General features: G+C 37.3%; 1 protein-coding gene across 1 annotated transcript; it reads left to right on the forward strand.

The window, feature by feature from the left end:
- Positions 1 to 970: 970 nt before the first annotated feature.
- Positions 971 to 5,698, forward strand: LOC101859017 (fibroleukin). Its single transcript, XM_005099125.3, has 5 exons — positions 971 to 1,700; positions 2,586 to 2,804; positions 3,220 to 3,336; positions 4,040 to 4,159; positions 5,139 to 5,698. The coding sequence occupies exons 1-5, from the start codon at positions 1,053 to 1,055 to the stop codon at positions 5,502 to 5,504; spliced, it is 1,470 nt and encodes a 489-aa protein (XP_005099182.1). The 5' UTR covers positions 971 to 1,052; the 3' UTR covers positions 5,505 to 5,698.
- Positions 5,699 to 15,665: the final 9,967 nt, after the last annotated feature.

Raw genomic sequence — 15,665 nt, forward strand, 5'->3', positions numbered from 1 at the left:
TATTATTATTATTATTATTATTATTATTATCATTATCATTGTTATTATTATTTGTATTAATATGATTGTTTTTGTTCTTATTATCATATTTATCGTTATTATTATTATTATTATTATTGGTACTGTTGTTTATTATTATTAAAGCTATTGTTAATGAAACTCCGGTTTCTGACGATACTACTATTGTATAGATATCGCATTTCAACTACAGTGTTAGCTCTCAAATATATCTTTAAACCTGAGGAAACGGTCTGTCTATAGCTAACTGGCTTTACATAACATTTTTTTTTTACATTTTCAGGTTTCATTGTTAAGTTTCTACAATCCAAATAAAGACTACAGAGGAGATAAATGGAATATGTCACGATGTTAAAATTTAGCACTTTCCTGCTTTGATCAATAGTCTGATTTTTCAATTTTTTCCATTTATACATTTTTGAAACATAAACACAGATCTGGCCACCGACTAGTAGCATTATTTAAAAAAACCGTAGATGAAAATTATGCCGTCTGGACACTTGTAAGGGAGGCTATCGTCTTCAGAATCGTGAATGTGACTCATCCCGCTCGTCCATGAGGTATTCAAATCGTAGAAAGCCGTTCAACTGTTTTAAGCCAAGAAGGATTTTTATTCAAGGAGAGACTAAACATAATTTAACACCAAAGAAACAACAAAACATTTGTAAACAATAAAAAGCCGTTATTTTTAAAAAGTCAATTATATCATGTTTATGTATCTTTTCTTGCTTATTAAAAGCATATTATTGTCGGCAAGCTGTTAAATTGCAAAACTTTATAGGAGAGGAGGAGAAAACTCCTTAACAATAATTCTCTTAACAATTCGGCCTACAATATTCATTTGTTTTTATAAACGCTTTTCCAGTACATGAAAATCGATTTTTTAAAAGCAATTTTTTTAAATTAAATAATTCGGCTTGTTAAATTTGAACTGCAACTGATGGAAATGTTTTCTTGTTCTAATGTTTTGTCTCAATATTTCCTGTAGACTTTCCTCAAAAAGTACGTGAAGAATAACCAGCAGTACTAGTAACATGGACGCCGCCTGGATATTTACCAACCTTATATTGGTAGCAGCCCTTGTAATGTGTTCAAAAGCATGGCGTCTCAATGTTACGTCAGAAGAAATTGAAATCGGAAAGACAGCACAAGTTTCGCTGAACTGCTTCAACCCCTATCAGCAGCCTGACATTTCGGAAATTCTGTTGATGAGAATCCAGAAAAAGCATTTGAGTGGATGGTCCAGTGTTGCGGAACTTCGCGATGATGATGTGGACGTCAGACTAACAGCTAAAGATGTGACCGCCACGGGCAGCATTGTCTCCGGGTCTAACAGCTATATGCGGCTTTCTTGGCCGTTGGCAACTAACGATACAATCGGTGTGTACCGTTGTGACGTCACTATTTTGAATTCCCACGGCAGAGTCGGGTGGCAGAAAAGCCTACCGACTTCCATCACTCGTAAGAGTGACGTCACAGTTCAGATCCTGAGTGAAATAGTAGATGTGAACAAGAGACAGTGTATGCAACATAAACAAGACATCCAGGAATACGTAGCAGCATCCATAAAGGAGAACAAGAAAAATTGTCTAGAGGAAAAACAAGACGTTCTCCAGAACATGACGGCAACCATGAAGGCGCTAGAAGCGAGTTTTGATAGCAAGCTGGAAAGTCAGATACAGGTGAGAATCTCTTTCTAAATATTTATTCCCTAGAGTACTGACATGTAAGCATTAATTTATGAAGAGTGCCTTGAACTGAAAATGTAGGTATTTTTAAAATAATCTTCTTCTTCTTCTTCTTCTTCTTCTTCTTCTTCTTCTTCTTCTTCTTCTTCTTCTTCTTCTTCTTCTTCTTCTTCTTCTTCTTCTTCTTCTTCTTCTTCCTCTTCTTCTCATATTATCATTAGCAGTAGTTGTAGTAGTAGTAATAGTAGTAGTAGTAATAGTAGTAGTAGTAGTAGTAGTAGTAGTAGTAGTAGTAGTAGTAGTAGTAGTAGTAGTAGTAGTAGTAGTAGTAGTAGTAGTAATATTTTCATTATTAGTATTTTTATAATATTATTAGTAGTAACTGCAGTAGTATTATACTTATCATTATCATTATTGTTATTATTATCATTATCATTATTATTGTCATTGTTGTTATTATTGCTATTATTATGATTGTTATTATTGTTATAATCATTGTTATTAATGTCATCATTATCATTATTATTATTATTATTATTATTATTATTATTATTATTATTATTGTTAATATCACCGTTATTATTATTATTATTTTTATTATCATTATTGTTATTATCAGTATTATTATTATTATAACTATTATTATCATCATTATTATTAGCATTATTATTTCTAATATCACCATTATCATTATTTTAAAAAAATTATTATTATAATTTTTTTTAATTATTGTTATTATTTTAAAAAAATTATAATCATAATAATTACTATTGTTATTATTATTATTATTATTATTATTATTATTATTATTATTATTATTATTATTATTATTATTATTATTATTATTATAATTATTATTATTATGTCCTCACTTTGCAGACCCTGAGCCACACAGTGGAACTATACAAAAGAGAATGTCCTCACCAACTGCTATCCCACAAACGCCAGATTCTGGAGAACGTGGCAGCTGCCTTGGACAGGAACAGGAAAGAGGGTCTTCAACAGAGCCAAGACCTCCTGGTTAACGTGACGTCCGTCATGGAGGATCTCGAAGCCAGTTTTGAGCGCAAGTTGAACATTGTCAAAAGCCAGTTACGGGTGAGAACTTTTCTTAGTTTGACTTCCCATACTGACAAGTTAATTTTCACCCAGAAGTGGTTGAATTTATATGGAAGTGAAGCAATAGTGAGTACTGGTCCCCTGGTTGGTGGAATGTGCGATAAATTGATTCATAGATAATGCGATAAACTGGCTTATAAAGTGTGTGATAAACTGATTGATGAAGTAGGAGGAAAACTGGAAGATGGAGAATGTGTTAAATTGACTAGATTACTGGGGATAAAATTGCCGATTGACTGAGTGGTAAACTGGTTGACTGATTGAGAAACTGATTGACTAAACTGAGAAACTGACTGACTAGTTGACTTACATTACTTTAATGACTCTTTAACTCTCTCGGCTTTTTTCCTTTTGCCGTCCACCAAACTCTCTCTCTCTGCTCATTACTCTTCAGCCCCAGTCGTGCGCCAGTGCTAAGGGTTTGGGTCCTCGGCCGGTGATCCTCCTCTCTAGCGGTCAACTTGTAGTCTGTGACACGGTGACGGACCAAGGAGGCTGGATCGTGATACAGGTGAGTACAAGCTGCTACAGTACAGGTGAGATTAACACTACTTTACAGTACTACAGGCTGATATACTACAGGAATAATCAACACTATTTTACAGTTATATAGGCTGATATAATACTGGATAGATGAACATTGTTTTACAGTAATGCTTCCTGATTCAATACAGTTCAACATTATCTTATAGTCATAATAATAGACCTTGATACAATAAAAATGGAATTGATCATAACATTTTACTGCAAAATGCGCTGATATTGTATTACTAAATGTAATGAAAGATATGCATATGCAGTTATGATCATCATAAATCGTTTGGTGTAATACAGAATGGCACTATACAAGAGAGATCAACATTGTTTTGTCGCTCTATCTGTTCAGTGACTCTCCAAGTTGTAAATATAAATCTGTGTACATTATAATTTTATACATATTCACAAGGACACATTATGTGGCGGTAATTTGTCAAAGTTTTTGACGCTCAATAAACTAAGAATAGACAGTGGAAGAGGACAAATCCAAGGGTACAACAGATTCTAAATTCGTCTTTCAGCTCGTGGTGCTGTCATAAGATATTACTTGTAACTTTATATTCACTTTTCTTGTTTTAGAAGTTAAAGGCTTAGGAAAATTATTCAAACAATGTGATTTCGTACGCTTCATGATACTAGACCTTAGAAACTGACGTAATGGTCTGTTTTGTCTGCAGAGACGCGCTTCTGCGGACGTTGATTTTTTCCGTGGCTGGGCGGACTATAAAAATGGATTTGGTGACCTCTCTGGCAATTTTTGGTTCGGACTAGAGAAAATCCACCAGCTGACAAGTCAGGCAAGTTGTTTACAGTGTAATGCAGTAAAGGGTCGAAATACGTGAAAGCCTCAATGCTTTCATTATTTTTAAAATGGAAATTGTCCAATTGTAAATTGTCCAAGTTTACTTTTTCAAAGCTTTCTTCTCCTACCCATTTGGTTGGTTCTTTTGGATATGGACGTAACATCGGAACTCCCTCCAATTAAATTACCTGATCGTATTCTGAACCGGTGTTAAATCCATATTGTGTAGTAGTAGACGTTGTGGTGGGGGTAGAGAAGGTTCTGATGGTTGTAGTAACGGTAGTGATAAACGACAAATGTCTGATGTTGTGGTGGTGGACGCAGGAGCTGTTCTTGAAGTTGGTGTCTTTCTATGTCATTGTTATTGATGATTGGGGGGGGGGGGGGGGGGGGGGGTTTGGGACGTCTTACTTACTGTTGTTGTTTTTGTAGTTTTTGTTGTTGTTATTGTTGTTGTTGTTGTTGTTGTTGTTGTTGTTGTTGTTGTTTTTAGCTACTGCTGCTGTTCCAGTTAAACGTGTACATGCTTTTAGAAAATGATATTAATTTCTTATTCTTCCTGGGCAGGATAAGTATGCATCGTTGCCATCATTTAGGTCTAACCCCTTAGCTCCATCACTAACACATTGCCCACTGTAAAGATTCCGTAACCCTATATCTATTTCCTTCTTTTGACATGAAATTTCTTACCGATGTTTTATATTCCTTCTGTACTATTCGTAATTACACTGCCCTATCAGATACACTTTGGGATAGTTCTAAACCGAGGACATTCTCCCCCCACTTGGACACTAAGGTGAGAGGAAATTTTTGGGAGGGTCAATTATATATCATATATAAGCCTGGCAGAGATTTCAACCTGTCAAATCCTTGTCAAATTTCATTTCAAGTGGGGCATAGCACTGGATTGTGTATGTATTGAAACCATGTGTATCTACAGGTTGTTTTAATTGTTCTCACGTTCTCATCACCAGGGGAGATGCGAACTAAGGATCGATTTGAGATTTCAGGGAAAAAACTACTACGCCAGCTACGACAACTTTTCGCTATCTGGAGAAACAGAAAATTATAAATTACAGCTTTCCGGATTTTCGGGTAATGCAAGTGATAGTATGGCTTATCACAATCACAAGGTGTTTTCAACCAAGGACCGTGACAACGATTCATGGGGTGGCAGCTGTGCTAATGCCTATCACGGAGCTTGGTGGTACGATAAATGCCATATAGTGAATCTCAATGGACAGTGGGGCAATACAGGCAACAAGGGCTTGAAATGGAACGGCGTAACATCTGGCTCTGTCTCTTTCAGTGAAATGAAGATTCGACCATTCAGTGAGTGACAGTGTCAAGACACTGAATCCTCCGTATGTCAGTGATGTATTTAGATGTCGGCGTGTCTTTTTGTTGTTGGTATAGAGAAATGTAAAGACAGAACATCTTCAAACGTTTTGTGATTTGAAAGTTCAGTTGTTCCATCCTCTCATGTCAGGTCATTTATTGATAGATCAGAAAAATAATACACAATTCATAATGTTACTGAAACTTCTTTTTCTGTACTTTACACTATCTTCCGAGACAATAATTGCTCTATTGTACTTTGTCACACACACACACATACACACACACACACACACCAATACACACAAACACACACACACACACACACACACACGCGCGCACACACACACACACACACCTTCAAACACCTATACAAACATTAAACAGATATGTACAAAGCACAAATACACATACACCTGTTTCATAGAATGGTGAGGGTAAACATTTTTTCTGAATATTATAGGTCATAAGTTTTTATGGTATTACACCCATTTTTGACAGTCGTTGCTTTTAAAGAAATTGCCTCAGATGATTGAACTGTCATACTCTTAATTATCAGTAGAACCAATGAAAACTTGCAAAATTATTTTTTACATTTTCAATAAATGTTTTTAGATTGTTGTTTTGCCAATTTCTATAATGTATCACAACTTTTGGTACAGTTGAAGTTCAATTAATAATATCAGTAAGTTTTGCCAAATTTCATGCAAAAGGCTTAATATACATATTATTATGTAATCTGAAAGCTTTTTCATTTTCTTCGCTTTCATTAAAAAAAATTTAATACCCATCTATCGTGAATAAAAGTCAAGATATTTGCGATTGAAGGGGATGAGGTCGCTTGATTTCAATGGCAAAATTTGCGAGAAAATGGCCGCCAAAGTTTGGTAACTCTAATAACGAAAAGAGTTCTTGAAAACTGAAAAATGACATAGTGTGTGACTTAAATCAACGTTTTTCAGTAAAATTTACACGGAAATGTGTTTTTATATGAACATAAAAGGGAATGAGTCAAAAAATTAAAAATCGATTTAAAAATGACAAACTGGAAGAAAAATGTCTGTTTCTCCAGGTTTTTTAAAATTTTGATGAGAGCCTGATTTCACCTTGATGCCTCACATATTATGTTATGGTGAGAAAGGTGATCAAACATACCACTTTCAAGCTAAAATCAAAAACGAAATGTATTAAAGAAAAAATATATACTCTCTGCCTTTATGTTCTAAGAGTTATTACTAAGCTGACCCTATGTCAGAAGCATTGTAAAATAGAAACAACAACAATAAATCTTAAAATTGTTAAAGTTTGATACTCTACAATGACTGCTCCATATAATCAGCTTGAAAATAAACATGCAATCCATGACTTTTGCCTATTTATAGTAACACTGCCACCTTAGTATCTGTTGAATTATTTTATTTTCACTGTCTTTATTGATTGTCCAGCATTCACAGCCATATAGAAGAGTTGGCCATACATAGCTTTGAGCACGTTCATTTTGGTAGTCATTAATTGAGATGTTTCTGTTTTTCGTGATGGGGCTCATTTTTGTTGAAACTAGCCTTAGCCATGGTAATTCTCTCTCTCTGTATTAGAGGCGTAAAAAAAAAGTTGAAAAAGTAATCATCCAATCATCGTGTTATAAGCTTGCACTACCCGCTATGGAGCATACCGATTTAAAGCTGAATAAATTCTGCATCACATGACGCATTAATATTTCATCAACATGACCAAGATATTAAAAATTGATCTAAAAAAATTAAGCTTGGCAAAACTATGCGAAGTCAAGGAAACGTAAAACTGTCTTTGCACGTGTATTGAGGAGTATCAATATTGATACAATGAACATACACTATATATTCAATGATATTCTATTTTGATATTGCGTCAAGGGACAACCCCGTGACACACAAAAGGGTATAAGCGGCGGATAAAAGCAGTCAAGGGACAACAGTTAGACAACAACAGGGCTATCTATGCCAACAGCAGAAGCGTACCTGAACTATCAGTGGAAAATCGGACTGGTTTCCAGTAACATCCGGAGTCAGTCAGGGCTGCAATTTCTCCCCTCTGCTCTTCGTAATCTACATGGACCAGATTACAAAGGAGGCCAATCCAGATCCAGAGGCACTCAACGAACTTATTTCAGTCAGGGCTGCAATCTCTCCCCTCTGCTCTTCGTAATCTACATGGACCAGATTACAAAGGAGGCCAATCCAAATCCAGAGGCACTCAACGAACTTATTGTCATGATGTTCGATACTTATATTCGAATATAGTGAAGATGTTAGATACGAAAATAAACACTCCCTTTCCCTATGAAATCAATATAGCTGAATGTTTGTTATCGTCTTGTGCTCGTCTGACTTAGATCAAAGATAGTGAATAACAAGATGGGCCACTCAGCCAAAAAAGTGTCCGCAGGAAGTATGCTCTTTGCTTCAGATGGCGCTGCAGTCTGTTTTGAAGCTCTCCTTCGTTTTTCCAGAAGAAGAATAGGAATAGCACCTCCTTGCGTGCGCAGATCGACTGCTGTTCATCAGCAGTTCGGGTACGTTCAGTGCGGAGTTTTAGTTTTTTTAAATTTTAATGACCTCTCTCCTTTCATTCTAAAGTCAAATTAAACGAAGAAAACCATCACCCTTTCCTCTGGTAGAGGTTTTTTGTCAGCGTAACCATTTTAAAAAAGCGTTCTTCCGAAATTTATCCCAAAACTTGCTAGTTTCACTTTGATTTTTTAAAACTCAAGTAGGGTAACTCTGTTCGCAAAGAGTGCGCTTTTGTGAAGAGGGCGCCACCAAATTTTGAGGACACTTTTTTGATTGGCTCAAAGAGAGAAGTGGCCCATCTTGTTATGTACTATCATTGCTTAGATCAAACAACAAGAATACATAACATCATAACATGGTGTCAGAAGTGAAAAGGTTTGCCCACTTAACAAGTGATAATAGGTACAATCATTTAGATTTTACTATTTAATTCTTTATGTGGATCTAGATTCTAAATAAGTTTCGTTACATACGTGCGCTCAAGCTATTGAGGTTGCCGACGTCTCGTCCTAGATCTAGATTCTACGTCACGCAAGCTCTGTGAGTGAACCAAGGGACGCAACCAGATAAAAGTTTAATATCTCTGAAGTCAAAAAGTTTTTGCCTCCCTTTATTATAGCACTACACCGCAACCTGTGAATTTCAGGAATGAAACAGGCTAGTTAGCTGACAAGTGGAAGTCATGGAGGGAGACAATAACTTTATACGTAGATCTAGTAGTGCATGACAAGCCTGAGAAAGAGAAATGTCAAACTATCCTCTTCCTCATAGGAGAGGAAGGAAGGGAGATTTACCACACATGGCAAATCCCAGATGAGGAAAGAGACAAAGTGGCCACACTAATGGCAAGATTTAATAACTACTGCACTCCCAAAGCAAACATCACCTTAGAAAAGTACAAATTTAAAGCCACAAAAACTCAGAAAATTAAGTAAAAATTGCAATTATGATAAGCTAGAAGACGAGCTAGTAAGAGACAGACTTATTGTTGGACGGAGAGACAACTCCCTGAAAGAAAGCTTTTGTTGGACGGAGAGACAACTCCCTGAAAGAAAGCTTTTGTTGGACGGAGAGACAACTCCCTGAAAGAAAGCTTTCTTAGAGAGAGTACACTTTCACTGGATACAGCACTGCAAATGTGCAAAATTGAAGACATTTCCAAATCAGGAATGGGATGGTTACTAGATAGCCAACATAAAATGTCAGTCCAGACTTTTCACCTAAAGTCTACAACCAATCAGATAAATACAAACCCAAGTACGGGTTTAGTTCAAAGATTCGGCCAAAACTATTTGCACCAACTGTGGAGGTTTCCCACACCCTTTTTTTTCAATGCCCTACTCAAAACCAAACATGCAATTATTGCAAGATATTACACCACTCCAAGATAGTATGCAGGAAACTCAGACACAACCAGACCCATGAAATCACAATGGAGGATTACTCAACAGAAGAAGAAGTAGAAAAAGAAAAAGAAGAAGAACAGTATAGATCTAGCTGTGCATTTGAGACAATAAAGCCTAACAAATCTGACAGTATGAAGCTTTTGCAACTATTAAAGTCAAGTTACCTGAGTGGAGTAAAGCAACTCTAAAGGCACAGATAGACACTGGAATGCAAGGAAACGCCTTGCCACTAAGACTGTACAGGACGATGTTCCCCTGAGAGAACTGTTCACAAAGTCAAACAAGTGTGAATGGTCCCCAAGCCATGAAGAAGCATTTCAGAGAACAAAAAATGCAATCACAGAAGAAGTCACACTTGTGTTCTTCGACGCAAAGAAGGAAATCACTGTCCAGGTGGATGCCTCTGTGAAAGTTTTAGGAGCAACCCTAATGCAGGAAATTGTTTTTGCAAGTAAAACCCTCACTGATCAAGAAACACGCTGTGCAAACATAGAACGAGAGTTGTTGGCCGTAGTCTATGGATGTGAAAGATTCCACACATACCTATATGGACAAGAATTCACTGTGGTGTCCGACCACAAACCGCTTCAATCCATTCATCTCAAGCACTTAAAGGCAGCACCGACAAGATTGCAATGGATGCTGTTGAGATTACAGCCATCAAGTACATTCCAGGGAAATATATGTGTATTGCAGATGCACTGTCAAGACTGTCTGTGTCAGATGAAGAGACAAAACCTTTGGAAACACAACACCTAAAAATCCATGAAATCTTGCCGCAGTTTAGTGATAACTATATCCACCGAATCACAGAGAACACAAAAACAGACACAGAACTCAATGCCCTGAAAGAGACGATCTACAACGGGTGGCCAGAAAATATCAAAGATGTTCCACAACTATGCCGTCTATATTGGAACTACAGAGATGAAAGTGCTCTTGAAGAGATACCGAATCATCATACCACAGAAGATGAAATCAGAAGTCCTGAAAAAAACAACTGCATGAACCTCACTTAGAATTAGAAAAAAACAAAACTGAGAGCAAGAGAAAGTGTGTTCTGGAAATATATTAACAAAGATATTGAAGACATTGTCAGGAAGTGTGAAACATGCCAGAAACACAAAAGTGGACAGCAAAAGGAACCACTGATACAAACAGAAATTCAGCCAAGACCATGGCATACGATAGGAACGGACCTTTTCTATCTCAAAGGAGAAGAGTATCTCCTTATTACTGACTACTATTCAAAATTCCCATTTGTGAGGAAATCCCAAAGAACCAAAGCACAAGTAACAAGATCGTCACCCTAACAAAGCACGTTTTCAGTGAACAAAGAATACCAAAAGTGGTTAGATCCGACAACGGACCCCACTTCAGTGCATCCCCATACAGAAAGGTCTCGGAAGAATACAATTTCAGACATGAAACAAGCTCACCTCACTACCCAAGAAGTAATGCATACATTGAAAGCCAGGTGAAATTGGTGAAACGGACTCTGGCGAAAGCTTTAGAATCAAACCAAGATCCATACAAAGCTATACTAGCTCTGAGAACTACCCCGATGCTCAGCAAACTGTCATCCCCAGCACGCATTCTTTTTGGTGGACTAATTACCAAGGAAAATATAGAGGCAACAAAACACAAAAGAGATACAAACATATCTGCAACACGGACAAGAAACACAGACATTATATCATTACAAGAGGGCGAAACAGTTGCCCCCACTTTCAAACAACCAGCCAGTGACCATAAGAAATCCAATCAACAAGAAATGGGGACCAGCAACAGTATACATGTACCCTCAAGGTACCGATACTTCCGGTGCTGAAACACCCAGGAGGACAAATCCTCAGACGAAATAGAGTCAATATGAGACCCAGTTCGAGTCCCAAGTCAGCACAACCATTCTGCAAATCACCACGCCAGACAACACTAATCCTACATCAAGAGCAGACCCTAAATGTTTTCTGTACAAGCTAATCAACACCACAGAGACCCAGTGAAACAACGAGAAGCCGCGCCGCACTCCCCACCAGGCGAAGTCAACGCACAATCACTGCCCCTAATCGGTTCGATCTCTGAAACCTCAACACATTTTATCGTCAAAACCCGCCCCGTTTTTATACAATTTATTTTTCTCAAAAGGAAGAAGAATGACAAAAAGAATAGCCTAATGTCATTGAGATTTTGTAAATACACCAATGTTTAGGAAGTGTAGATTGCAAACACCCACACTGCAAGTGATATATTACGCAATACAATCATCTAGGAAAGAATACAAGATGGGAGAGGTTTCACAAGTAAACAACACACTAGGAAGTGCATGGCCACTATGAAATCAATATGGCTGAATGTTTGTTATCGTCTTGTGCTCGTCTGACTTAGATCAAATATCAAGAATACATAACATTATAACACACATGTTTGCAGACGACCTGGTAATGATGAACAACAAGACTCAACTACAGAAGCATATAAACAAACTAAACGCAAGATGCGAGAAATATGACAGAAAGATCAATGTGAGTGAGACCGAGGTCAGGACACTTAGCAGGAGACTAGACAAAGTGGATATCAACATCAATGGATCCCAACTAAAACAAAGCAGCGAATTCAAATACTTTGGCAGTATTTTCACAGAAAATGCAAATTTAAATCGAGAAGTAGAGACTAGATGCCAGAAAGCCAATGCAGTCAGTTATCAACTCGCCGCTCTCCTGAAACATCCCAATATCCCCATGAGCACCAAGGCGAAACTCATCAACGCCATTTTCCTACCAACACTCACATATCAGTGTCAGACAAAAGCCCTATTGAGAAAGCTGGTCACATGCGAGATGAAATGTTTAAGAAGAGCAGTTAACAAGACAAGAAGAGACAACATATAAAATGAAATCATAAGGGACACGGTAGGAGCAACACAAGTCCTATCACACATTGAAAAACAAAAGATCAAGTGGTTCGGACACCTCACACGGATGTCCTTAAACCAATCAGCTCTGAGAGCATGTACTATCAACTATTCTGGCTGGAGAGCCAGAGGAAGACCAAAGAGACGCTGGAGTGAATCTGTAGGAGACACCCTCAGAGCTGACGGGATATCCCTCCTACAGGCCACTTACCTTGCTTCAGGTAGACGCCTGTATCTCCCCGCGACACCCATAGGTACAAGCGGGGAAAAGAGTAAAATGTGAAGTACAGTTTCAAACAGAACGGAAAACAGATCAATCACAATCACAATGCAAAACTTGGGTTTAACATTAAATGTGGTCATTGTTATTTTGCCTAGGAGCCATTAGTTTTCTGTAGTGCTCAAACCCTTTGGGCATCAACTTTGTGAAGGGGGGGGGGGGGGGGGGGGTACACCCCCAAAGTCCCGATTCGCTCAAAATTATGGAATTTGAGTTGTAGGCATTTTTAGCTTCCTCAACCTTTCCTACAACTATTTCATAGCAAAAGAACCCCCAAAAACTGTATTTTTCTCATACCGCCATGTTTATCACCACCATTTCCTCATAAAGTAACTCAAACGCGACTTTTCTTTAAACTTTTTTGAATAACTCCACCATTTTTCATCCAATCTTCATGAAATGTTTATAGAATGAGGGGAAGATGTAGTACTAAAAATAGTGTTTTTGAATTTTTGATATATCAAAATACATTTTTGTTGGTGGTGTCTGGAGTGTGGATTTCCACGAATTTTTTGCAAACTTGAATGCTACCTCAGGAAAAAATTCATTTAAAATGTTTTTCATCCGTTTAGGAAAAAACAACAAGCAAATTTTTTAATCGAATGTTTGACAACTCGCAATAAGGGCGGTATTCGTTACGTAAGACATGTCAACAAAATCCAAGATGGCCGCCGTATCCATGGAAATGAAACTTTTTTCTCCAATTTGATTGAGGATTTTAAGACTCCTTACTACGCTGTTATATGTGTGAAATTTGGTAATAATTTGGTCCAGTAATAAGCGAGATAGCCTTCAGGTGTAAACCCCCCCCCCTCACCTTTAAACTGTGGACATAATTATCCGCCATTTCATCTCAAATGTCACTGAGAGTTGCATACAAAGGATCTGAATTGGGAGCAAAGTCGCTTTTCTTCAGCTGCAGTTTCATGGTAGGCCTACTTCATTCTTCACATACCTGTTGGATTCATATCGGGCTATTGATTTACTGGTGACCACTCCAAGGTTGATTTGACTTGGTTTTCCAAGAATTGTCTAGTGCCATTGGCCCTGTGAGAAAGTGCTTTGCTATGCATGGAGGAGATGTCTACTTGAATTTCACCATGACGAAAGTAAGTGTAAGACACGACGTTCCAGCACATGAGCGATATAGTCCACTAAACCAAGCCATCCAGTGATTCTCATGAGGGCGGTTTCGTTCATCCCACCCCAGACCACCCAAAACCATGGCAGTTTCGAGGTCTCTGATCTTTACGGACATATGATTATGTCCAAGATCTAACTAAAACAGTTCGTGTGCAAAAACGATTTCATGCGTTACACGAAACCATTAGCTCCTAAACAAAAACAAATTTAATACTAATGAGCACATGATATGTTAAGTCCAGGTTTTATGTGACATTTGCAACTGCTCTATTCTCCAATCTGTTTGAAAATATCATTAGTGGATGCTGTTCATTGCAGAGACAATAATATTCTCATGTTATTTGATATTCAATACATGTTCAATGCTGAGGCACTTCAATTTTCGCGAGAACACAATTTTACCTTTCTTTGATTTCGCCTAATTTTGCCAAGCCTGATTTTTTAAGGTTGATTTTGAGTGACCATATAATCATCTCGGGCGTCTCTTAACATAGATGAACTATTAATGTGTCTGATGATACAGAATGTATTTTCCTTTTAATTGGTATGCTGCATGAGTAGATAATGCAAAACATTTAACACGATGATTGGATGATTACGTTTTCAAGTTTCTTTTGAACGCCACTGGCCCAATAGAAACTTTAAAATGTAGTCATCAAATCATCGTGTTAAAGCCTTGCATCTGATGTGATATGTTCATTTTGTCAGCGTTACTTTTCTTTTCATATTGAATTTTAATGACAGTAATGTATAGTTGTTTTTTTTGTATACCTGCATGTGTTTTTACGGTAGTGTACAGCTTAGAAAAATTTCCCTCTGGGATAATAAAGTATTATCTTATCTTATCTATCTTACAATAAGCCACCTAGTGATTCTCACGAGGGTGTTTTGTTAATTTCACCCCAACCACCCAAAACCATGGCGGTTTCGAGGCTTCTGTTCCTCATTGACAGGTGGTTATGTCCAAAATCTAACTGACATAGTCCATGCGCAAAAAAGGTTTCGTCCTCTACACGAAGCAAATATCTCCTAAACAAAAAGAGCACATGTTAAGTCCAGGTATCGTGTGGTATTTGTGGCTACTCTGTTTTCCATCTGTTTGAGTGTGAGACAAGAATTTAAAAAAAAATTTTATTAGATATTTAAAACATATCCATTCTACCTATGTTGACCACCAGTGTCTATACACATCAATATAGGCGCGAACAAACTTTTACTTTTCTTTAATCTCGCACAAATTTGCCAAGTCTGATTTTTTTAAAGGTCAACTTTGAAAGACCATATCTCTAAACATAGATGAAATATTAATGATTCAGATGAAGCAGAATTTATTTAGCTTTAAATTGATATGCTGCATGAGTGGGTTGTGCAAGACTATAACACGATAGTCGGGTGATTGCATTTTCAAGTTACTTTTGGACCCCAATGTTCACCATATTTGCCTTTTTTCTCTCAAGCTCACATTAATTAGTCCTTTCACCCTCATAACGCTCTCTTATTTTAATCTAAAAGCTTTTAACCCCACTGCTACCTCTGAACCTGAACCCTTAATCATTAAATTGCTTGTTGAGGCACCGCCTTTCTATGTTTTGGTGCTACTTTTGTATGTCCCCATCCCATGCTTCATGTATCACTACAAGTAAACACGTTTTGTTCCTGTGTATGCGTATCATTGTTCTGAATTTGTCGTCCTAAATCACCTGAGCTTTGTGGTTTACTTTGTACGATGTAATATCTTGAAGAACCTGTTGCGACAAGACAATCCCCAAATTCCTATGGAAACTTCTCATCTATTACCCACTTAATAAAATTGGTATTTCATCTCATTAGGATATGTTTGATGAAGTTTCGAAAGAACAGGCCCGGGGGGG

This window comes from Aplysia californica, unplaced genomic scaffold (assembly GCF_000002075.1).
Source record: "Aplysia californica isolate F4 #8 unplaced genomic scaffold, AplCal3.0 scaffold00203, whole genome shotgun sequence".
NCBI classification, from domain to species: domain Eukaryota; kingdom Metazoa; phylum Mollusca; class Gastropoda; order Aplysiida; family Aplysiidae; genus Aplysia; species Aplysia californica.